The 25875-nt window shown below is 43.8% G+C and overlaps 1 protein-coding gene across 4 annotated transcripts in view; it reads left to right on the top strand.

The window, feature by feature from the left end:
• The window catches only part of KCNS3 (potassium voltage-gated channel modifier subfamily S member 3), an 82830-nt gene extending 57159 nt beyond the window's left edge, over window positions 1–25671 (top strand). For all 4 annotated transcript variants that reach the window (XM_053286988.1, XM_053286991.1, XM_053286987.1 and 1 more), the window contains exon 4: window positions 25026–25671. In XM_053286988.1, the coding sequence (XP_053142963.1) occupies window positions 25026–25063 (38 nt within the window). In that variant the 3' untranslated portion in view covers window positions 25064–25671. The remainder of the gene's footprint in view (window positions 1–25025) is intronic.
• Window positions 25672–25875: the final 204 nt, after the last annotated feature.

Raw genomic sequence — 25875 nt, 5'->3', positions numbered from 1 at the left:
TCAGCTGGTATGTAAGCATCAGGATCCCTTCAGAAAAAACCAAAAGGGCTTTGTGAGATTTGACAGATCAAGGCAATGCAATTCCTTCAGCTTCCAGGAGTGCAGCAGCTCCTGGCTCCTACTGCCCAATCCATCTGTCTCCTTCTGTACTTTCTGCTGCAGGTTTGAAAATGATGTCTGTCTGCTCGCAATCTGGATAAAATCCGCTTCATGTTCTCCGATTAGGAGCTCTTATAATGGGCTCTTTATAAGATCAGTAGCTCTTGGAAACCCATAACCACTTTTCAATGCATGGTGTGTCTCTTCCCCTTTTGTCTTGATCTTTTTATTTTTCAGAAAGCACAAAAATAACCACATCCTGCCATTTATGTGACAGGCTGAGAACGATGCCACACCTCAGAAATATTGTTGCGGTTGCTGCTAATGGGCTGGTGCATACCCTTCCTTGCATTTTCACATCTTTCAGTCACGATGCAGTGAAAGTCATTAAAAAGTTAGTGATTTCCTATACTGCAGTTTCCGTTCTTCAGATCCTCATTACAGACTGTGCCATATGCTGCAAGTAGCACTGGCTGTCTCTGCAGAAGGATACTTAAGATTCGGGTTACATCTGGGTGAAGATAGCTTCAAAAATTTTCCAGTCCTAACCAGTGTTCCCTCTAACAGGGATTCCCAGATGCTGTTGACTACAGCTCCCAGACTCCTCTGCTGCAGTGGCTTTTGCTTGGGGATTATGGGAGTTGTAGTCAACAACATCTGGAAATCCCTGTTAGAGGGAACACTGGTCCTAATAACAAATTCACCTCAATGCTACCATTAACTAATTAAAGACCTGTGTAAAATCACCAGTAGCACAGGCATTTTGGATGGGCAGGCTCCAGCCTTTCTTCATCTCCCCACTCCTTTTGCTTGCTTCAGATTCTACCTGTAACCCTGGTCAGCACTTCTACATCATCACCCCCATTAACGCACCCCCCTTCTGAAGCTGATTCTATGTTTGATGTGGAGGTAAAGCCCTCATAAGCTGAAGGTAAAGCCCCCTCTAGATTTCAAGGGGAGAGGTAAGCAGTGCACCTTGATCAATGGCCTATTGCTCTTCCCCAAACCAGTGCCTGATGTTCTATCTTTGACATGGAGGCTATTCACACATGCAGGCTAGGGCAGGGGCAGAGTGGAGGGCAGCCACTGCTCATCTGCCAGGGAAGATTTTTAAAAGTTACCTGTCCCTTGTTAACTTGGGCCTTAAATAAAAAGTACTGGCTTATAATAAGGTTCTTTGCCTAGTTGCTTGCAAGTACTCAGAGGTGAAAGTTGAGTGACTGCATATAGCCTGTATTGTATGTAATGCATTTTTAGTGTACAAACGCTTTGCAGTCTTCACCCTTGTCCTCCTAACAGCTCTGAGAGACAAGAAAATTTGTAAGCCAGTGTGGTGTAGTGGTTAGAGTGCTGGACTAGGAACGGGGAGACCCGAGTTCAAATCCCCATTCAGCCATGATACTAGCTGGGTGACTCTGGGCCAGTCACTTCTCTCAGCCGAACCTACTTCACAGGATTCTTGTGAAAGGGAAACTTAAGTATGTAGTGCATCGCTCTGAGCTCCTTGGCGGAAGAGCGGGATATAAATGTGAAATAATAATAATAAAAATAGGTAGTTGAAGTTGAGGAGGAAATACCTGCTCCCCACCATCACAAAATATTATAAATACAGAGCCTAGGACTATAGCTCCCATCACAAGCCAAAGCTACTAGAAATGATAGGGGATGTTCTGAGTTTGATTCTCTCACCCTTTTAAAAGAGCTAAATGCAGCCACTGCATCTGTCCCACCAATGTGGATAACAATATGTACCTATATGTCTTGCCTTATGCAACAAATGCCAGCTCAGAAAACATGGAGATCTGATGACAGATAGCCTGATTTCTCACCTTGTTGCATTCTAAGACCCCTTCTTTTGCATGTACTTTTAAAGTTGCTTCCACAATTGCTCCTATGCTAATGCTGAAATAGTCTTCCTCCCACTTAGTATGTTCCTCCCATGTGCAAGCAATGGTCAGCCTCTTCAAAGGTGTGTAGTTATATAAACACGTAAAACCAGGTAGGAAAATCATGTTTATAATCATATGAGAAGTATAAGATCAATAGTGAGAAGGATTGTTCAAGCCTACCTGATTAAAAAACAATGGCTGAATGTAAAACCTCAAATAGTTTTCTGCCATGAATTTAATAAGGGTATTCACCTGCACAGCACAACCCAAGCCAGGGCAGCCCAGCCTGGGTTAGGTTGAGCATGTGAAGCACCAGGATCCATGTGGATCCCAGCACTGCCCACCCGCCTGACCCAGCTTTTAAACCCAGCCTTCAGCCCTTAACCCTGGCACCGGGCTCTTGTGTGTGCTCAGGTTGCTTGCAGCCTGAGTAGACACAGAGATAAGTGCCTAGAGCACCCATTGCATGAGGGTATGCCCCGATGCACTGCGTTCATTGTGTGATGCATTGTTGGATACGTGGAGGCTGGGAGAACAAGTCCCAACCTCCACTGTTCCCCACTACACAAAGCAACGCAGATTGTCTGGGCACATGGCGGAGCACCGAAGATTCAGCAGAAGATAGTCTGAGGGGAAGGTAGGTGAAATTCTCCCCCACCACCACCACCACGCTCCTCCTGGGCGTTTTCCAGATTAGACCCTAAAACAATGGGGTTAGGATGTATCTCTGAAGTGTGCTTCCACACTTCCTGTGTTGTGACACTGCAGTCCCGACACTGACTGCAGGGTGCCGTTCATGTCAGATGCCTTGTTTCGAATTTAATCACTGCGATTTAGTGCTATAATCTCCTTTATCTGGCATAAAAAAGGTGTCGTTTTTCCAGGTTGTTAGTTTTTGCGAGACTGCTCCCCCTGTAAGCTTTACGTTTTGACTGTGATTTGCCTGAACGAGGCATTTAGCCGCTTTTAAGCACCCTTGTGCGGAGCGTGTGAATAGCTTTAATCTCTGTTGAAGAGTTCATGGGACCTGTAATATGTTTGAGAGTTTTCCTGGAGCTATGAATTGGGACTGCCATTTTGGGGATAATATCCTAGGACATTTAATGACTAGAGTACTATATCAAGATGACAGAATGCTGGATTGAACCCAAGAAGTTAAATGATGAGTTTTTTCATCATTTTAACTGATAATAAGCAATTGCTTTGGGAGTTCATATTCTTAGGTAAAAGTTATTTATTATTTTAGCTTACGCAAAATCACATTTTTAGTATAGCCACTTTTGGATCATAATACATTAGGCAAAATATTTGGGATGACTGGATTTTGGCAGGAACTGATACTTTATCTGAAATTATTTCTGCTCTGCTGGTGTGTGTGTTTTTTTAAAGTAGAGCAATCTTTATAATGTGGAAATAGGAAGAGAATCAACTTGCTTTTTCTGATTGAAGCAGCAAAGTTACAGAGGCTGTTGACTGATAAGCAGGATGGCAAATCATATCTTCTGATACTAGAGCTATATGTACTTTGTCCTTAAAATTTCTAGTTAGTTAAACTCCTACCACTAGGAGCCCCCTGGAAGAACTTACAAACTTTGAAAATACAAAAAATAATAATTTATTTTTGTAAACATATGTAAAATATGTAAATATGTAAAATATCTAAACTATAAAACATATAATAAAATTTTATAAAATAAAACTTAAAACTAAAAATAAAATAAAAATAAAAACAAGCAAGGTTAACAGTCTGTATGGGCATTGAGCCAAGACGCATGTGGTAAAGAAATTTACCTATGATTCATTGCTGGATGAACTAATTACAAATGCAAATAAGTTTCTGGAAAGAGCAAGGTCAATAACACTTATTGTTATAGCCACAGGCCAGTTCTGATTTTGTTTCCCTTTCTCCCCCCCTCCCCACTTTCCAATGAAATGCTAATCTGCAGGATGCAAACTGATGTATTGCTCTATATGCTGATTGGATAGCTGTCAAAACATGATTGTATTTCTTTTAAGAAATGTTGGCACTTGAGTTAATCTCTGCTAATGTACTGTGTGTTGGAATGAGTACTGGGATTGCTGCATTTCAGGAATGTCTGGTGCATGCAAAGTGCTTCTGTTATAAATGGTGAGGATGCAGCTTCCCTTCCCATGGCTGCCTGGATCAGAATGCTGAACACTTCTGCCTTTCGGGGTTATACTCTTTCGTGTTTCCTACCCAAACACTTTAATGCTGAAGGAGACTTGCACTTGAGGTTAGCTGTCTGCAAGGGAGTTCTAGAGTCCATTAGGTCACTGCTTTGCTTTTCTTTTATTCTGATATTTTACTTGATATTTTAATCATTTTATTTTTGATTTGTTAAAATATGTTTCTTAGCTCCTTGGCTATTAGGAAGGCAGGTTATGCATTTTTCTTGGAATAAATTGAGTGGTCTTGGAAAGATAGGAAGCCAATAGGATTTCAAAGATCTGATGGAGGTTTGGGTGATTTGCAGGTGGAGATGGTATCTCTCAAATGTGAAGATAGAGATGTGCACGAACAGCGGTTCAAGCACAGTTCGGGTGCAGGGCCCACGAGCTTTAAGAAAGAAGAGAGCAGGTCCTTACCCGTTTGCCGCCACCCCATGCAGCTTCCTACTGGGGCAGCACACATCCCATGTGTGTGCTGGCATCGTGCAGGGATTCTTGGGACATGTGCTACCCCAGCAGGAAGCTGCATGGGGCGGCAGAGAGCAGGTAAGGACCTGCTCTCCTCTTTCTTAAAGCTCCCGGGCCCTGCTCCCGAACTGTGCTGGAACCATGGTTCACGCACATCCCTACTTGAAGAGGGAATTTGTTCTGGCAGCAATGTTTCAGATTTCAAGATGGCACGGCTTGCCAGTCTCACTTTAGGATTAGATCATGCCTACACAATTCGCGCACAACAGTGTTTTGACACAATGTGTTGGCACAGTGCAGAACAGTGTTGTGAGGTCTTTGGCAACCCTGTATGTGTATACAGTCCTAATCTGGCAGCAAAACTGGTAATATGAAATATGGAAGGACCTACACACAACACATGTGGGCCATCGTTCAGGGCGTAGCCAGGAGTCGAGCCAGAAAGACAAACCAAAAGCCAGGGGTCAAGTGGTAAGTCAAAGGTCAGGAACCGAGTCCAGTGTCCTGCTAGGCAGGCAAAAGAGAAACCGCATGTCAAGCGGTAAGCCAGAGGTCAGAAAAGCCAGGTTGTCAAGCCAGAGGACAAACATTACATATCAGGACCAAGGAGACCTGGAACCCAAGCGAGGCTTGCTTCAGACAGGAAGCTACTTATACCCTTCCTGCTGCAAGGGGAGCCAGTGGTTGATCCCACAGGGCAGGGCTTGTCCAGGGCCTAGACACCTAGACCGAAAAATGGCCTCTTGCAATGCAACAGGTTGCCACAAGGGACAGCAACCTGCGGAGCCTCAGCTGAGGTAAAATGTGAACACCTGGTGTGCTTGCTCCTCCACAGCGGGGGTGGTGGTGGTTGGGGGGCTTTGGTGACCTTTTTTCTAGGTCAAATAGAATGCATGGGGTTCTTGATCCAGACTGAAACCATGTTATGAGGTAGGGTTAAACCTCCCTTACCTACTGCTATGATATTGATCTGGATTCCCCCGGCCCCACACCCACTGTGCATACTATATGCAAAAGAGAAGGGAATATGTCAGGATCGATGAAGTCAAATTTATTGGCCCTAGTATGTATTAGGCAATGGAGTGTGTGTGTGTACACAAGATCACTTCATGAAATTTCATTTCACCATACCAAAAAATGGAGTGGAAATGTGATCCTCTTGCGACTCTAACTCAAGAATAGTTTCCTGACTTGCCCATCAAATGAAATTGCTAGTCTATGTTGCTGCTATCTACTGTATTTGCTTGTCTCTACCTGCCAGTTTCCAGCATTTTCCCCTTCAGGCTAGTTCTGATACTTGAAATTACTCCACATAGAACAAAGCAAGATTGTTTGTTTGTTTGTTTGTTTATACCGCCCTTCCAAAAAATGGCTCGGGGCGGTTTACATCAAAACAATTAAAATCAGTTAACCATTAAAATCAAAACTAAATCAATTAAACAATTAAAATCATTCAAACATTGAAATCATTTTAAACCAACATTAAAATTTTTACACCATTTAAACTGGTGTATCCACAGTTACAGGCAACTATTATCCTCAGTGGCAATTTGTGTGAACCGAGGACCCCAGACCTGCATTCTGTTTTGCCATCTTGAAAACAGATGTTGTCAAGGACGAGTGGAAAGGACAGGGCTTGCAATACCTTTCCTGTCATGTAGGTTTTCCGTTGCTGCCAAAGTCATTGATCTGCTGATTTTCAACACTGAGGGGGTCATTTTGGAATCTATCCTTATTTCTGATCATGCCAGAATCTCCATTAGTGCTTTCCTACTTTCATCATTTAGGAAACGTAGCCAAAGTTTTGCCAGTTGCTTACAGGAATTTTGCTGCTCTTAAACCACGATGTTTTTATAGTGTTTGTCTACAGTGGATCATTGCAGAAAATGCTGTATGGGATCCAGCTCAGTTAGGTGGTAGTGTTTTGTTTAAATCTTAATTCTTATTTCTAAGAGATAGATTAAACAGATTAAAGTATGATGGTTTCTCATAAACAAAGAAAATTACATTGACTCAGTTTAAAAAAAAATGTTTTCTACATGAAAACAAAACATAATCCTTTGCATAAATATAAACACAGTAAAAAGCCCAACCAAACCCTTCTCCAGCCATTCACTTAACTAACAGAAGGGAAAGGAAGAGCCAGTACAAATTTTCGGAGTATAATAATTACATATACTACCTCTGGTATTACTAATATAGATAAATTGCTTGCTTTGGCTTACTCATAATTTGAAGGCTATCCTTTGTTATAAATGATGTGCAGGTAAACATAAAAGCTGGTTTCCCTGCCCTGTAGCCACTTTCATGTGATGCCAGATTTTGTCCACTTTCCCAAGTTTGTATCTTGTCCACCCACAGATATGTCAGTATAGTAGTTGTTACTATCCAAAAATTAGCAATAACAAGCCTGACTGCTAACACCAAACATACCCAAATGCATCTGTAATGTCTTTATTTTATTGAAATCCTTCAGCAAGTGGAGAGATGGTCCTGTGTGGGGTGGAAAAGTCTGCTCTTAACCCATTTCTTTTCACCCAGTGGAGAGAAATAAAGAGAGGGGCCCAAGGGGGACTGAACAATTTTTTTATTATAGAATACTCAAGATAAAATGTTCACCCTATGCATTTTGATGTCTTCTTTTGAGGCAGTGGTATATTTCCATGTTTTGTTTAAGATGTCATCCTTGACAAAATTCTTTAAGTCAAATGAATGAATGAATTCAAAATTAATGAATGTTATCATGGATGGCAGTATCTTAAGTAGAACGTTCAAAAATACAATTGCCTATGAAAAGTTTCAAAGTGGTTGCTTGAAATGTATCCGGTTTGAACATTTTTACCTGAGTACTTTACAATGAGGCCTTTTCAGCACTTTTCGTTCACCGCCCCTGTACAGGGCCAGCCCTACCGTACAGGAGGGTGAAGAAAGCATGGGGATTAGATGCGGAATGGTGGACTAGTCTTGGGGTGACATGGCATTCCCACCCAGTGCTCTCCACCATGGATGGCTTGGCAAGTAAGGTAGGGAAAATGGCACCCTGCTGTTTTCCCTCTTCTCATCCTCATAGAAAAGGAAGTAAGGGGAAGAGATTGGAAAGAAAGAAGAAATGAGGGATGTGATTAACAGAAAAACGATAAAGCGGAAGGAATGGGCTTCATGTGGTACTCTGCTTCATGCAGCAAAATGTCATGGGCTGGCACTGCCCTTGCTTTTTCTGCTAGGATTGTGTGCCTCTTACCTGCTCATGCTGTACTTGAAATCCCACCCCCCTTTTTAGGGATTTGGTGAAGACCCCATTCCTGGCATAAAGTTTGGCCCTAATTTGTACAAGCAAGTAATAATACCTACATGTTATAATAAACATATATGAATTTACCATCCTTTGAGTTGCAAGAAGATGACAGTTATAGCGGGGGCACTTCAAACTATCAGGAATCGCTCGAACCATTTAAGGAATAAAAGCATGGCATTTTGGGAAAGAGAGACTAAGAAGGGCAGGCAACTTAATGGTACATTTTCTAGAGAAAGGCATGTCAGAAATGAGGTATTTTTGTGAAGCTGCCTGAAGTTGCTCTTCTGGCAGAAAAATAAATGTTCCAGCCTGAAGATACTGGCAAAGTTAAATCATTAATCTATGCATGAAAATACAAAAAACAATTCCTGGTTTTTCGAGCACATTTTGGGAGCGGGGTCCAGGAGCTTTAACAAAGAGGAGAGCAGGTCCTGCATGGTGTTTCTGATGTAAATGGCACCCATGCATGAGGATACCATGTGCGTGCTGACACCACACAGGGCTTTCTGTGATGCACACCACTCCAGCAGGAAGCTGTATGGGACAGTGGAGAGCAGGTAAGGACCTGTTCTCCTCTTTCTTAAAGCTCCCAGGCCCTGCTCTTGAAATGTGCCTGAATCAAGGTTTGAACTAAGTTTCATGCACATCCCTACTTTGAACCAGGCCAAATAGTACATTTCCCCACAATGATGAGGTCAAGAGCTAGCTTGAATTGAGTCCTGAAGAATTCAGCACCTCTCCCAAATTGATTATTATATGTTCTTTGACGTGGTTTCTGTGCTTTACATGATTGGGCTTTGTGCCTGTGCAAAGACCTCGTTGGAGTGATCCAAGCTAATTTCTTTCTCAGTTAGGTGGTAGCTCCTCCCCTTCCAGTCCGCTTTCCTTCAGTCTTTCTTCATCAACAGAACGACAGTGTTTGTGAGTTGCTCCACGCTAATTTTTATAAAAATCTTTTTTTGTTCTTATTCCACCTTCTCTCTTCGTTATCTCTACCTTTCCAGTGTTGTTTGTTCTTTTATGCCTTTAAGTTAGTTTTGTTTTTACCCTCACCTTCCCCCACCTTCCCCCACCTTCCCCCCTTGCCACCCGCTGGGGCTGGCATTTTCAACCTAAAACAACTGTGTATGGCCAGCAAGACCACTTTCAAGTTCTGTGCCTGCTGAAGCTCCCCTCCACGGACAGGCATAGTCTTTTTCTTTTTTGCCTTGGTGAAGCTCATAGAGCTGAGACCTGCACACACTAAATTCACTAAGCCGGTGAATTTCTCTTTTTTGCCTTGTTGAAGCTCATACACTAAATTCACTAAGCCGACCCCCCCCCCCAAAAGCCTGCGCTCGTGGCTCTGGGAACAAGCCCTCTAGTCTTCTCAAGCAGCCTCCTCCTCCACTGCCATGTAGGCCACTGCACCTCTGGCCGTCCTGCCCTTGGGCTCACCGTCCCTTGCCTCAAATGCTACCAACAATTTGCCCACGTTAGGCTCCTCCAGCCGGCCCATCACGCCCATGGCTCCCCTGCTCTCTGACCTGGCACCCTTGTCTAGCGCTGCGGTGCAGTCTATTGCCTCCGTGTCCTTGGGTTCGAATGCCTAGCCATGACTGCAAAAAAGAAGAAAAAGAGATGAGAGGTGACCCAACCACTGCTTAAGCATGTGAAGTGCAGTGTGCCATCCGCAGTGAATCATGCCTCACTTAAACCAAAAAAGAAGTGAAAGTTGCCCCCCCCCAACAGGAGACGTCTCACTTTTAGCAATGAGCATTCTTGCTCCATGATCCCAAGATCAATCCCGGGACCCTCGAACCCAAGGGTGCCCTCAAATCTGAGGCAGACCAGCTTGAACCTGAAGAGCCTCTCAATACTGAATTCAATACCAAGGAACAGCAACATAAATTTTCAGAAAATGAAGGCCATGAAGAGCCAGAAAGCCAGTCAAACCAAGAGGCTGCCCTTCAGGAGGAACTTCAGGCTGAATTACTGTAACACGCTCTACGTGGGGCTGCCCTTGAAGAATATCCGGAAACTGCAGCTAGTGCAAAATGCAGCAGCTAGGGTTTTATCTGGAGCTGCCCGGTGGGAGCACATCGCACCCATTTTGAAAGAGCTGCACTGGCTACCAGTTTGTTTCTGGGTCCAATTCAAGGTTCTGGTTTTGACCTTTAAAGCCCTTCACGGTTTGGGCCCGGGATACTTGATGGACCACCTGCTCCCAGGGGTTGCTGCCTGCTTGATGAGGTCATCTGAGGGGGCTCTGCTCTGGGTGCCGACAATAAGGGAGGCTCGGTTGTCATGCACGCAGGACAGGGCCTTCTCTGTTGCTGCCCCCAGACTCTGGAATGCTCTCCCGGTGGCTATTCGCTCTCGGTCTACATCATAGCTTTTAGAAAAAGTGTAAAATCTTGGCTTTTTGCCCAGGCATTTATTTGATTCTCTGTTGCTGCTCTTTATAGTCTGTACTGCTTTTATGCCTTTGTTTTAAATTTTTAATCAGATTTGTTTAATTTTTTCCCCACTTAATATTTTAATTGTGTCTTTTTACCATCTTGTGTTTAAATTTTTTTGCTGTAAACTGCCTTGGGATTGCTTTAATGAAAGGTGGTATATAAATTTAACAATAAAAAAACAAAAAACAAAAAACTCCAATATGAAGATGACATACCATTGGAAGAGGACAAATTTGCATCCTTTCTTATGCTAATTGGGAAAAATGTCCAGCCTACAGGTCTTACTATACCTTGGTTTCTTATCCTAGGGAGTCAAATCCGTATGACCCCTGCTCCTTAGCACTACACTTCTAGAGAACAATCTTCTCATTCCCAGCTGGACCAGTGGGAATATTACCAACCCCCCACTCCCGGGACAGATCTCGCTCTCTTCAGTACACCGCCCAAGGAGGCCTAAACAGACTATGCCACCACCTTCAACAACATCCAGACAGCCCCAGCACCACCAACGAGACAAATCATAGAACCCACCCACAAAGACTCATCAACCACCTCTATCTTCAAATCAGGAGTCCCTGCCATAGGACCAGCCACAGGTTCCTCCTATTCAAACCACTCCACTTGACATGACCCAACACAATTCTTTGGAATCCCAACAGGTCCAGAGTGCTGAATAAGCCTCTGACCAGGGCTCTGACAAGGAAGGTGATACCAAATTGGACCTTCATCCCAGGGTTCCTCCTCCTTGGACCTGCTGACTGATCCCAAACCAGGATCCCCCTCAGAAGACTACAAACGCTATGCAGAATATATTTCCCACATGGCAACAAATTTCCGCTCGCTCAACAAAGCAAAGCCGAAACAGACCCTGTATTTGGCCTCACTGAAGCAGATACATGAGCCCCCATTTCTCTTCCCGTGTTTGCCATGCTTATGGACATCACCATAACCTGCTGATTCTGACCATCTTCCTTGCCTCAACCCACGAAATGCCTGGAGACCTTCTACAGAGTACACACAGAGGACGAACAGGCAGGGAATGTCTTGCAACATCGCCCCACACCTAATTAGGTAGTAGTGGAATCATCTATTTCAAAGAATACATCACACTTGACCTCTGCATCTCCAGACAAGAAGAGCAGAAAGTTGGACTAATTGGGCAGATGCCTCTATTCTATCTCTGCTGTCAAACTGTCAAATTATCAGGCTTACAGTGCCCGATACAACTGGGTATTGGTTGTATGAGAACTCACTGTCTAATTATTATCTAATGTCTGGTACAACAACTTCCTCTGAGAACGTTTGGCCCCCTTCTTAGACCACCTTCCGCCAGATAAGAAGGACCCTGCTAAAAGCTTCCTCAAAGAAGCAGCCCAGTTGGTAAAACAAGAGCTCTGTTCTGCCAGACACTCTGCTGAATGTGCCTCTAAGGTCATGGCCACCTCTATAGCAGTCTGCCGCCATGCATGGCTACACTCTTCTATGCTGGCATATGCCCGTGCACGTATAGAAGATCTGCCATTTGATGGTAACATGCTTTTTGGCGAAAAAACTGAGGAAGCCTTGCAGAAGGTCCAACACCTCTGCTATACAGCTCCATGAGTTATCAACCTCCTACACCTAGACAATAGAGACCAACTAGATGGAACCGCCCAACCGTAATGGCCTACCTCCCAGTTCTAATAAGGTGACTGCTCCTTTAGCGGATCACGGTATCAGCCGTATGGGAAACATTCCCCATACGCCACATGGTGTACACGTCCCAACAAACCTAGACCATCTTCCACCTTCACCAAGAAACAGTGACCCTTCCAGCGTATCTTGTGGACCCACCTGTCTCCCTACCTCACAGTGTGGATCCTCACAATAATAAGAATTGGTTATATACTGGAATTTTCATCTACACCCCTGTTCAGCCACCCAGTCACTAAACCATCCCTGTCCTCCCTGCAGAGGTTGCTTCGTTTCTCAACAAACAGACCCTAAAACCAGTCTTTAACTCCTCCTCACGGGGTTTCCATTTCCCATACTTCATTGTCTCCAAGAACAATGGGGGCCTTCGCCCCATCTTAGATCACAGACAGCTCAGTCGCTGCATCACCTACAAACCTTTTTGAATGATCACCAACACTACCATCCTAGCACTTTTGCAAAGGGGCACGTGTTTCGTCTCTCTAGACCTCAAAGACGCATACTACCACGTCACCATTGCCCTCAACACCAGCACTACCTACGCTTCAAGACAGGCAACACCACCTCTCAATTCTGATCGCTCTCCTTCGGCCTAGCGTCAGCCCCGAGGGTGTTTACCAAGTGTATGGCACCAGTGGTGGCCTTCCTACAAAAACAAGGCATCCATGTCTTCCTGTTCCTGGACAACTGGCTTCTGGTGGCAGATACCCCACAGTTGGTCCTCCACTCCCTCGCCACCATGGTGGCTCTCCTGAATGATCTTGGGCTTCAGATCAACTAGGACAAGTTCAAACTAAACCAAGCAGGTGTATAGAATTCCTAGGTCTTCTCTTCCACTCTACATGGGCAAAGCTTTACCTGCCAGAATGCAGATTCCACACACATCTCCTTGGCATCGCGAGTGGCGTGTCAATTCTGCCACAGGGCCTGGGTCATTCAACAGTTTCTCGGCTACATGGCCTCAGCAATGTAAGTACTTTGCCTGACTTTGCTCCAGAATCCTACAGAGCTGGTTCCTTCATCATTTCCGTCCACACACAGACCCTCAATCTTAATGGCTGAGTGTGCCCCTCATGATCTGTCTATCACTCCTTTGGTGGACAGACGTGCACAATCTCACCATGGGTGCCCCGTTTCATCCTCCACAACCACAACATGTTCTTACCACGGACACATCTGAAACAGGATGGGGGGGCTATGTCCAAAACCTTTCTATACGAGGCCTCTGGAACACAGAAGAGCGGACACATCAGATAAACTTTCTTTAACTATTAACCATTTTGAAAGCACTCAAGGGCTTCTTGCCCCTTCTCTATCATTTGGCAACATTACAGAGAAGACCTATCTCAAGAGACAGGGAGGCACCAGCTCAACCACTCTACTAAACCTTTCCCTCAACCTCTGGTCATGGTGCATTGAATACTCCATCACCCCTATAGCAGTTCATATTCAGGGAACATCCAATATTCAAGCCGATGCGCTCAGCAGAGCAGGGGTGAACTCACACAAATGGCAACTAGACAGGGACCTCCTGCCCACCCTGTTTGACTAGTGGTTCCATCCAGAGGTATACCTGTTCGCATTACACCAGAATGCCCAGTGCCTCATCTACTGCTCCAGGGCAGGCAAAGGTCTTCATTCCCTGGGTGATGCCTTCACAACTTCATGGACAGGGTGAATGGCTTCCCTGTTCCCCCCATTCCCCTGTTACTCCGAGTACTTCAAAAGATTCCGCAGGACCAAGTGGAGTATATCCTCATAGCCCCATGTTGGCCCAGACGGCCCTGGTTCCTCCGCCTCCTGCACCTCACAGCAGGCAGCCACCACTGTCTGCCAATATTTCTTCCCTTTCTCACCCAATAGTTCGGACAGCTTCTGCAGACTGCACAGACTACACCTCACCATGTGGAGGATACAACCCTCTTCCCACAGCCCTTACAATGAGTCTTGTCTGCGGCTCAGAAACGTGTAACTATCAAGTTGCATCATCGTAAGTACACCTGTTTTCTCGCTTTCCTTCAATCACACAACATTGCCTCTGAGGAACTCTCTGCAGAACATGTTTGTACTTACCTCCTTTTGTTAAAAGAATCTGGACTCAAGCTTTCCTCCCTGAGAGTTTATCTGGTGGCCATTGTGACACATTCTTCAGCTCAACCTATGTCCTTCTTCAAGGACCCTGTCATCAAGAACTTTCTAAAGGGTCTAGCTCACCTATACCCAGAACCCCCTATCATGGCCCCATCTTGGGACTTCTCTCTAGTATATACCTGCTGTATGCAACTCCCCTTTGAGCTGATGCAGACCTTCTCTCTAGATCTTCTCTCCTGCAAAGTGGCGTTCCTGGTAGCCAGCACATCTGCCAAAAGAGTGATCAAGTTAAGGGCTCTAAGGGTGGACCCACCATATCTGGTCTTCCATAAGGACAAGGTGGTGCTTCACCCTGACAGTGACTTTCTGCTCAAGATTCTCTGTTCTTTTCACCGATCTCTACCACTTACCTTGCCGGTATTCTTACCTAATCCTACAGATGATGCACAATGCCACCTGCACACTTTGGATGTGTGCAGGGCGCTTGCTTTTTATGTACATAGGACTGCCTCATAGAGCTCTTCTCAATCACTTTTTGTTGCTCACACTGGACCCAACAGGGGGGAAACTGCATCTTCCCAGACCATTTCCAGATGGATAGTCAAAACTATAATGTTTTGGTGTTACCAACTAGCCAAGAAGGAAGTACCTTCCTCTATTGGCACATTCAACCAGGGCGGTAGTGACATCAGCTGCCTTTGACAAGGCCATTCCATTAGACGACATATGCCAAGCTGCTACCTGGGCATCTCTGCATTCGTTTATTCAACATTATGCCCTTGACTTTCACTCCAGATAAGATGCAGCCTTTGGCACAGCTGTCCTACAGTCCCTCTTCACTTGAGTTCCCACCTCCAGGTAAGATGTTCGCAGGGTGCAGCTTGCTATGTGCCCAGTCATGTAAAGCACAGAGACCACATTGAAGAACGAGAGGTTGCTTACCTGAATTTGGGTTCTTCTAGCAGTCATTTGTACTTTTACACGCCCTCCCAAACTCCTTTCTCTAGTTCTCTAGGTTGACACTCAGGGACTGAAGGAGAGAGGACATGTGACCTTTGGAAAGGGAGGAGCTACCACCTAACTGGGAGAGAAATTATCTTGGATAGTTCCCATGTCTCTGTGCAGGTACAAAACCCAATCATGTAAGACCACAGATGGCCACTAGAAGAACCCCAGGTAAACAACCTGTCTTTATACATTGTTAATGTGAGGATTTGTTTTAAAAATACAAATATTTTCAAGAAAAGAAAATCAATGATACAGAGAAGCATATTAGAAATTTCTAAAGATCCATGTTTTTTGGTTTTTCACAGGAATGAGCTGGATTTTTAAAAGATAAATGTTTTTATTTAGGTCTGAAAATGTATCTTTTAAAAATGACAAGTGTTTTGTGATAACATAAAACCATTCAGAGTCTGGATTCACCTGAGTTATTCCATTGATAAGTCTGAATGTGATTGTTACCTTTGGACTTCAGTAAATGAATTTCTGCACTGTCACAGTAAGGCCTCATCATGATGGACCAAAATTACAGCAGATTCAAGAAAAGGGAATTTTCTTGAAAATTCAAAGTTGAAAATACAACTAGGCTAGGTGTATCCAAGAGTCAGTATTTATTTATTTATTTATTTTAGTGAAGTTGTAAACACTGTCTGAGATTCCAATGTGAAGAAAGCTGTTCTTTCTTACTAGCTAAATGGGGAGGGAGCAGCTTTGGTTATATTCAGGAACTGTGAATAATGTTTTCAGCCATACAACTGGCTTTCTCCGGGGCAAGCTGAAAGGAGATTGTGAAAAATCTATATTTTGATTGTATTCAGATCATTTACTGATTCTTTGCTCCCAGGAAGAACATTTAATGTTTGAAATGTGTTGGGAAATTTGAAGATCACCCCATCAATAAAACTGCTTTGCAGCATTGGTTTTGCCTTAGATTAAGCCCAGCCTATGGTTACATATCCCCTGCTCAAAGAAGTCTATGCAAAGCCAAAGAGAAGTGAGCTAAAAGAAAATTAGCATGCAGCTTTGTTAGTAGGGATGTGCACCAAAATGGATTTTGCCTTTTTTGTTTCAAGCTTGAAACAAAATGCAGGCAGCTGAAACGTTTCGTTGAAACCGTGGTTGACCCAGTTGTTTTGGTGAAACAAACTTGAAACGTTTTGAGTGTTTCAACTATATGGAACAATGGGGAAACTCAAAACACCCCATTGTTCCCCATGGGTAGCTCCTAGGATCACCAAATTAGGTTAGGTGGTAGGGCATGATGGGTGCTACCTATCACCCAACCAACCCACAAAAGAAATGCGCAAGCAGGCTATTTTAAACAAATTTTTAACCTTTCCCCAAATCCCCCATAGGATCAGAAGCCAGTGGCTGAAAACCAATCAGCAAGGGGAAAACAAGCCTCCAAAATGGTGCTTGGAACAGCCCATTTTGAGTCAAAATGTTTCAACACTGAAGCGTTTTACACATCCCTATTTGTTAGGATGCTTAATGTTCCCATCACCTTTGCATCTGAGCAGCCTCTTCTTGATAAAATACACAATGTTACAAAAAGAATTATGAAATGGAAAGAGTCCATGAATCTGTTAATGAGAGGGCATTAAACCTTTACTGAACTACCCCAAGAAAAAGATACATTATAACCAAACTAGCAACATCTAAAGTTCCTGTTTGGAAGAAGCCAAGAGGGCCAAGGATGCACCACACTTGCTTGTAGCAAGCACCATACTGCGGTCATGGCCCAGCTTTGACGTGGCAATGGTGCAAGGAGGCATCCTAGGTGGCTTCTTCTTCCATTTGACATATACACGGAGGAATCCCTGTCTGCACACAGGTGGTTTTCCTTCACTGAGCAGACTTGCCTCTCTCACTGAGCCATGGCCAGTGTTAAGCAGTGAGCGAGAAAACAATATTTTGAATCTAAAGATCTGACAATCATGCTTTAATTGTAAGGACTATGATATCTGCCCCCATCCAACCCCAGCCACAGTAGCTGACATGATGTTCAGCATTATGGAGCCATAACACTGTACCCTGGGACTACTGTAGACTCCTAAGCAGTCCCAGGGCTGCTCTGAAGTGGGGGTTGCCCAAGAAACGCTACCAGAGTTTCCCACTTTTTCATGAAGTGGGGGAAACCTCAGTAGTGCTGCTAGTGCAACTGCTCACTCACAGCAGCGTTGGTGCTGCTCAGGAGTCTCAGCAGCCCTGGGCTGAAGCGTTACAGCTTGTAACACTATGCCTCATGTCAGTCACAGTCTGTAGGGATGCTAATCAAAGGTGCAAATGTATATTGAAAAGTGTGAGTGGGTCTTTGCATTATTATATTATATATTTTTCTCACCCTTCTTGCAAGGGGCTCAAGGCAGAGTACATGTTATTTCCCCCGCCCTTTTATTTGTGCGAGGTAGGCTGAAAGTGAGGTAGTCCACTCAGTACATCTTGGCTGAGCATGGATGTGGACCCAGGTCTCCCTGGTCTAGCACTCTAGTCACGACGCCTTATTGACTCCATGCATGATGTAAATAGCTCTCTTCTGTTCCTTTTTGTCCATAAGCACAGAGAATGTATCCCTGTCTCCATGTTGTGCTGTGCCATTTTCAGACAGTTGCTGTTGTTCATAATGCTATGTCCACTGATATGTCCAATTTTTCACCCTTTGTGCCAAGGCCTGTTAAATAAACATGGTAACTAAAGGTAAAGTCGGTGTCAACTCCTGGCACCCACAGAGCCATGTGGTTTTCTTTGGTAGAATACAGAAAGGGTTTACCATTGCTTCCTCCCGTGCAGTAGGAGATGATGCATTTCAGCACCTTCCTATATCTCTGCTGCCCAATATAGGTGTTTCCCATAGTCTGGGAAACATACCAGCTGGGATTCGAACCAGTAACCTCTTGCTCGCTAGGCAAGTCATTTCCCTGCTGCATTAATCTTCCTTTCCAAATATCCAGCACTTTATGAGATGTGTTGATTGCTACTTGCTAAGCACACAACTAGGTCTGAGTATGGAGATTGGTGATATGGCTGCTGAGGTAACAAAGGTCTTGATTGCCCCTAAAGCAGGAGAAAGCAGTGATTTGGGTATTTCCGGGGTGGAGAGGATTTGTGCCATCTTCCTGTAGAAGATTGCAGCTTCCCTTTGTTTATAGTTATCCAGAAGAACCACTTCTGCCCAATCTGCCAGACAGAACAGCAGACAAGTGGGACATTTTTACAGACCAGTTCAAAATGGCTTATCTATTTTTAGTTTATGACTTGCTGTGTATTGTTAGAGAACTTCATTTTCATTTTAATACAACCTTACTGCAATATTTTTAAATGGCTACCATATCTACTCTGTCTCAGTTTCATTTATATGTTTTCAGGCAGCACATACCCAATGAGAGGATAGCATCTAAGAATAAAAGAGATACTTGCTTTTTAAAGCTCCCATTTGTATGCAGAGACATACTCAGGTTCCTCTGAAGATAAAATTCATTACAATTATTGCCAGTGAATCTCACTTTATGTCTAGTAATTGCCATTTTTTGCAGCTCCTTTTAAATGAGCAGACAATGGAAGAACTAAGAGGCAGACAGAGCTTGGCTCTGGCATCATTTTGACTTGTTGCTAAATTCTGCCATTTAAAAAGCGTACAGGACTTTCCCATGAATCATTCAACTAAGTACTGCAGTTGTTGGAGGTTTTGGACCTTAGACCTCACCAAATTTATTGCCCAGTGTACATGTTACTCAGCCTTTAATAGGATTTTAATCAGCATAAGTCTATGCAGGATTGTAGCCAAAGACAGTTGGGATCTATCTATCTATCTATCTATCTATCTATCTATCTATCTATCTATCTATCTATCTATCTATCTATCTATCTATCTAATCTATCTATCTAATTTGTATACTGCCCAAAACACATGTCTCTGGGCAATTTACAGCAAAACAATGAAAACAAGTTAAAAGGTTAAAACATTACAACAACTTAAAATTTAAAACAACATTAGAACAATTAAAAACCATCAAACTATTAAAGGAATAAAGGTATAAAAGGAATGAAAATAAATAAAATAAAAAGGTATAAAAGGAATGAAAGTAAATTGGTTGCGATTAAATCCATATAGGTCCATGCAGGATTATAGCTCAAGGTAACTGGGCAATGTAGAAAGTAGACTTGTAAAAGAGTGTTCTCTGATAAATTTAATAGAATGGGTAGAATTCCAAAATATTCTCTCCTATTCTAAATAATGCAGGAGAATATTCTGTTACATCTAGTAGAAAGTGAATGAAGATAAATAGTTTAGGAACAAATGTGTTCAAAGAGGTTGAAGATAAGTGGAGTGTAAATTCTCTTGAGAAAACACCACCCATTAGAGAAGTTCATAATGTATTTACCTTTAAAAAGAAATATATATTATTTGTGCTCACATTTATATCCCACTCTTCCTCCATAGAGCTTAAGACTCTATGGAGTGGCTGCCCCTTGAAACTCCCAATAACCCTGTGAAGTAGATTAAGCCAAGAAATAGTGACTGACTCGAGGCCACCCAATGAACCTCACAGCTGCGTAGGGATTTCCAATCCTAGGCCAACACTCCTGCCACTAAGCTATACTGGCTCACATACATTTAAACCTACAAACTGAATAGATCAAATATAGCAAATTGAAATTCAAGGTGGTCCCTTGATTTGAAAAGGCTATAAAACAGGACTGCTCAACTTAGCCCCCACCAGCTGTTTTTGGACTACAACTCCCATAATCCTCAGCCACAGAGGCCAATAGCCAGGTATTATGGGAGTTGTAGGCCAGCATCTGCAGGAGGGCCGAAGTTGAGCAGTCCTACTATAAAGAATGATGTCATGAGGTGATTCTCACGATCGCCAGGGTGCGCGGGTGGGTGGGGCTGGGGAAGGCAGGATAAACCTGACCATCCCTACAGACGAGCAAAGTGAAAGTGGTGGGAGTGCACTCTGCACTCCCACACAGGCAGCCCTGCTCTGTGAAGCACGGAGCAGGGCAGAGGGATCTGGGGCCGGAACTTGTTGTTCAGGCCTCCGGGCATCCCAAGGTGCAACACGTGGCATTGGGGGATTCCCCCGTCAGACAGGCGCTCTGTGCTCCTGTTTCTGTCTCTCCCCGGGCTGAACTCAGCCCAAGGATACACATGATACCCGGCAGCCGTTAATGGTGCGAGTGCACCCTTAACATTGGCTAACAGCCAGGTTATTTAGGAGGGTTAGGTGGGCAGGAAGTGGAGGGATTCACAAGGATCCTGCCATTTGTCACAACCAGCCTAACCCAGGCTGGGCTGCCCCAGGTGGGGTTAGGCTGGTTGTGAGAACAGCCTCGATCTCTATTGTCTTGACAATAAAAACAGCACAAGTTGTCTGCTGCTCTTCTGGTTTATATACTGAAAGGAATTTCCTGGAAGAAAACGTTGAAACCTTTGATATATGAGAATCTAGGAATATCCCAAGATTTGAGGATACTCTGTGTGTGTGTGTGTGAGAGAGAGAGACAGACAGACAGACAGACAGACAAAATATTGTCATATGATAAAAGTGGGTGGGGTGAAGAGGAAAGGAAGGCTCAGTTTTCCCATGCTTTTTGGTTGGGTATTTTGTACATACTAGTATAAAGATTTTTTGCAAGTCTTTTAGTCAGTTTGAAGAATTACTGATGGAGACAAAAAGAGTAAGGGAATCATATTCAAGTTTCATCAAATATTGCCACAAGGCAAGTAACAACAATAAAGTGCCAGTTTAGGATATTGGGGCGGGGGCAGGGTTCAGTAAGGCATGCTTAGTAGGCCCCCTTTACTGGTATGGATGTGGGTTGGACAAACTGTGAATTCTTTCATGCTGCCTCTTTGAAGTGAAAATGCTGCTATTAGGGGCTCTTTAGGCAAATGTCTGACTTCACCACACTCTGGAGGCAGCCCTCAAAAAATCCCAGACTGTGTTTAATGAGAACTTGAAAAAAGAATGTACAATATGTGTCACTGATCACATATGCTATAGTACTTTGGTCAAGGGATGTATACTTCCTCTTATGTGTTAACAGAAGAATCAAATTATCAAAATGTCAGAATATGGAATCATGGTATAGAGTTGCTGAAGTTCTTGTAAAGGAAACAGTTGTTTGTTGTTTGCTTGAAACCTTGGAGAATGTGTCCTGCCTCCCTCTACATTCTGACACTAAGCTCCGTTTCCAAATGTTGAGCAGCACCCAGACTAATGCTGTGCTCTCATTAGAATGTGTCATGTGCATAATGATCTTTGCAGATTCCCCCTTGTCCCTGATATCCTGGAAATATGTCCCTGAGGGCTGAGAGACCCTCAAAGACATACACTGGGATGTCTTTGGGAGCAGAGGGAAGTGGGGATTAGCAAAAGGCATTGCATGCACACAATGTCCTAATGCAAGGGCAGCATTAGTTTGGATACTCCTCAGTAGCTGTGCTGGTCATTTCTCCTTTTGTATGCCCTTGTTCATTCTTGACTTGTTAATTTCCTGGCTTGTTAAGCATGGTGATCTTTGCCTCTCTTAGTCTGATGTCCTATGGTTGCTTGGCATACAGATAAGTCTGAGATGAAAGTGGGGGTTGATATAAAGCCTGCTAATGTCACAAAGACACTGATAGCTCCCTAAAAATGGGGAAAGCAGTACTGTTCTCCAGCGTGATTCCTAGGAGGAAAAAAGGCTTTGGGGGTTGGTTTTTCTCTCAGATCCAAAGTTTTAGCTTCCACAAATACAGTTAACTAATAACTCAGGCTTTTCATTGACTGAGCAAAAGTCATTTTGTGTCAAGTATACTGATAGAAAGTTCAATAAATTAATGTATGTAATAGAATTTTTTACTAATGTGCTTTGCAAAAGGGAAGTAAAAGAACATGTTGAAGTTTGTAGGATTTCAACTTCAAACATCATGCATTCTATTGAATGATGACCATATATGGTAAATTTGAATCAGTAAATTTAAATCTGAGAAATTGGGCATGATGCGTTTTTTGAATTATTGATCTGATTATGGAGTGTTAAAAACCTGTTGAGAAACAGTAGCAGGTACAATACGGTTATTATATCCAGAATTTGTTCTTAAAAATACAAAAAATATACTTTTAACATTTCACCCTGCATCTTCCAATGTAAAAAGTAGCATATCCACCTAATTTAAGTGGCAGGATTTTTCATGAAAATTTGATATCTGTAGGTAATGGGGCAGTAGGATATTCTGAATTCCTTCTGAAAAATACAACAAAAATTATTTAAATTATCCCAGAGAATATTCCAATGTAAAAAGTGGTGCATTCATCTGTTTTCGGTGACAGGATTGTGTATGCAAAATTTGGTATCAATAGATTCTTATTGAGCAGATCAGCTTTTTACTACCTTGATGGTGTGGAGCTTTCCTGCTTTGTGGCCCAAGTAGACCACCCTGAAGGTGCCACAACTGATGGCTTAACTATGGTTAAGTCCATGATGGAGAATGGCCAGGTCACTATGAGGGGACTCACCCATGAGGCGTCCTTCTCTTCCTCCTCCAGCAGCAGTGGAGGCTCCCCACACAGGCTACCCTGGGGCCCTGGATCCATCATCCCCGTTGCCCTCCTCCATGCAGACGACACCAGATGCTTTCTGTCCTCCTCCTTGATATTTACAGTTTGTTGAATAATCCACCATTGGAGGCACAACAGACGTGTGTGTGTGTGTGTGTGTGTGTGTGTGTGTGTGTGTGTGTGTTCACTGTAATTATTATTTACTAACTGGCCTGGCACAGAACATCTGCATGTTAGTTCTCCCTGTCTCTCACTCCACCCCCACCATTCCGGCTCCCTCTCTGCATGCTCCCAGAGAGTCCAGAAATGGGCCCAAAATGGCCCAACCTGCCACTTGGGAAGCAGGAGGGCCCAGGGAAGGAAGTATCACTGCCTCTGCCTCTATCCCCACCGCGGTTGCCCCTCTTCCATGCCCAGCTGGCCGCATCTCAGCTGCCACGTGGTTCTCTCTGCCCCCCCCCACCTGCCAGTCCAGTCTCCTGCCACACCTCCCCCGCCAGCCTTAAGCTGCCCGCTTTTACTGCCCTCTCTGCCACCGTTTTTGCTGCCTCAGTTTAAGGTTGTACGTGTCAAGCCCCACTCCTGCTTTTTCATTGGGTGGGGGCGCGGTTTGACACGTTCGTCCTTAACAGATGATATATGCTAAGGTGCCTCTTCCTATATCGCTGCTGACCGATATAGGTGTTTCCCATAGTCTGGTAAACATACCAGTGGAGATTCAAACCAGCAACCTCTGGCTTGATAATGAAGTCGTTTCCCCGCTGCGCCATCGCTGACCGAGGTGTTAACAGTCATTCTCCACTCTGGGGTTCAAGTGCCTTGCTTGGTTGCAGAGTTTCTGCTCAGCCTCCCTCCTGAGGACTTTTGGGACTTCCCCTGAACAGGCCCTGTCTGTTCAGGCCTTTCCAGTGGAGAACAGATTCACCCCCTCCCTCCATCTAAGCCCCCTCTTCTCGCCTCACCAGAGGAATCCCCTGTTCAGAGCCCTTCTCTCTCCAAGCCTCTAGCTCATCTTCTCCCCCCAATTCACCGTCTGGCCAACTGTCATCCAGAGGTGATTTCTGACTCTCACCTCTCTCTAACTGTCTTACCCCTCCCGCATTCCAACCAGGGTTTCCTTGCCCCTTCTGCAGAGGGGTCCATATTGCTGCCACTGTCACTCAACCTCCTGCACAGACTTACACCTTGCTATACACATTAGTTCAAAAAGACATAACAACAGAACAAATACATGTAACAACCAATATTTAAAAATGCAAACCACCACAGGGCTCTGCTTGAGCTCTTTGGGGATTCTCCACATACAGGCTCTTGTGTTCTTGTGCTACGCTGGATTTTGTCCAATATGAAAAGTACTTCTGATTTGATGATGATGATGATGTACATAAATGTTCTTGACACTGACCATTTGAAAAGATACAAATCAATTAACAGGTTTAAAGAATCAAAATGGAACTAGAGGAAAGGCAGTGTTGGTATTTAATGGCTGAATTTTCCATGATTGCATTTGGACTTCTTTGTACTGAGTGGGGTGGGGTGTAGAAGGGGATGGAGTGGAGAATGGAAGACTGATGGGAAAGCATCACATCATAGTAACATCATCGTAGCATTCCCCATTGTGTATATAAGCTCTGGTTGGGTGACATCCAGTTTTCCCTCTAATTTGTTTCATCTGTGTGCAGAATGAGTTTTGTTCTGGGTGGCAGTATCAAGGCAGTGTGTGTGTGTGCGTGTATTCAGATTGGGTCTCCCTGATTCAACCTGAGGGAGATCTAAAATCAACTGAACCAACATTAAAAAACCTGTTTGTGTGCGCACATACGCGTGCCTTAGAGGGAACCCTGGGGGCATCCACCATTTTCCTTCTTCTGGAACAAGGACATTTCCTCCAGGAGGAGTCTGCTCTGGAGGAACTCTCCTTGTTCCGGAGTAAGGAGTCGTTCTTCCAGAGGAGGACTCTTGTTCTGCCGACAAGGAAACTCTGGGTATCACCCCATGTGTTTAAACGTTTTTAAAGTCCCGTTATGATTTGTTTACAGGGGGGAAATGCACTTGCAGTCCTAAGAGCAAAAAACATACAAACAAAAGATTTAGAATAGAGTGTATGCTTGTTCTTTATGCAGATAGGATCAAGTGCTTTTGTCTCTTCTTTACTAAGTCAATGCCCAACATGAATTAATAAAAGTCCACTCAGCATGTCAACCCATTATTTCCCTATATATCATGGATCCATGTACAAGAACTCTGAGTTGATTTTGAAGAATCATAGCCTGAGCATTTTTTAAAAAATGTGTTTGTCTCCTTTATATAGAACGTGCATCTTTAGTCTCTTCGAAGACCCATCTGTGACTGGACCTGTAGTCTGCTGGTACCTCTGCACTAAGCACAGCCCAATGAATCCATTCACACTGAAGAGCTACTTCAACACCCAACTGATCAGAATGGTTAATGGAGCTCTCTCACACAGCACTAGGGAGAGAGTCATAAGCAGTAAGTGGCAAAGGGGAGGTCCTGACAGATTACAGCTTATGCTGCATTTGCTGTTAGCTTCTCATCAATCCCCATTCCACCTAAAAAATAAGCCATACATACCATTGATAGCCTCATTTTATACCTTTGGACACCAAAAGAGTTTATCTACAATCACCACCCGACATGACATAATTGTCATGTTCTCACATTCATTAATAAAGCATCAGCCTTTTGGGTTCTGCCTACCTCTGCCAAATGCTTCCTGTCATAATTCCTACCATTTACCTCTGCTGTTGGATGATGATGATGATGATGATGATAACAATATATTGTGACATATAGTTAATACTGCTTGCTGTTCCTTTGCTTGTTATTGTTAAAACTGCAATATGAAAAGGAAACTTCTCAGTAGGCCAACTCTGTAAATATATCCGCTAACTATTTCACAATAAGGCAGGCTACCTCAACACCAATAAAATTTTGACATTACCAATGCTTTTTTGTGAGGGTGTTTTCTTTTTGGTCTTTACAGCCATCCATGAAAATGAAAGAGAAACACCGGTTGGTTTTAAAACCACACACAGTTTAATAAAAACCAGCAGCTCTTGCTCTAAATACTGCGGGAGGGAGTTCACACTTACCCGGTTGATGCTGCTCTTCATGTGGAAAGGGCATGGCAGTGCATCCCC

Source organism: Hemicordylus capensis, chromosome 1, assembly GCF_027244095.1.
Source record: "Hemicordylus capensis ecotype Gifberg chromosome 1, rHemCap1.1.pri, whole genome shotgun sequence".
Taxonomy (NCBI): Eukaryota; Metazoa; Chordata; class Lepidosauria; order Squamata; family Cordylidae; genus Hemicordylus; species Hemicordylus capensis.
Note: the sequence above shows the minus strand (reverse complement) of the source record. Positions and strands in the feature narration are given on the sequence as shown.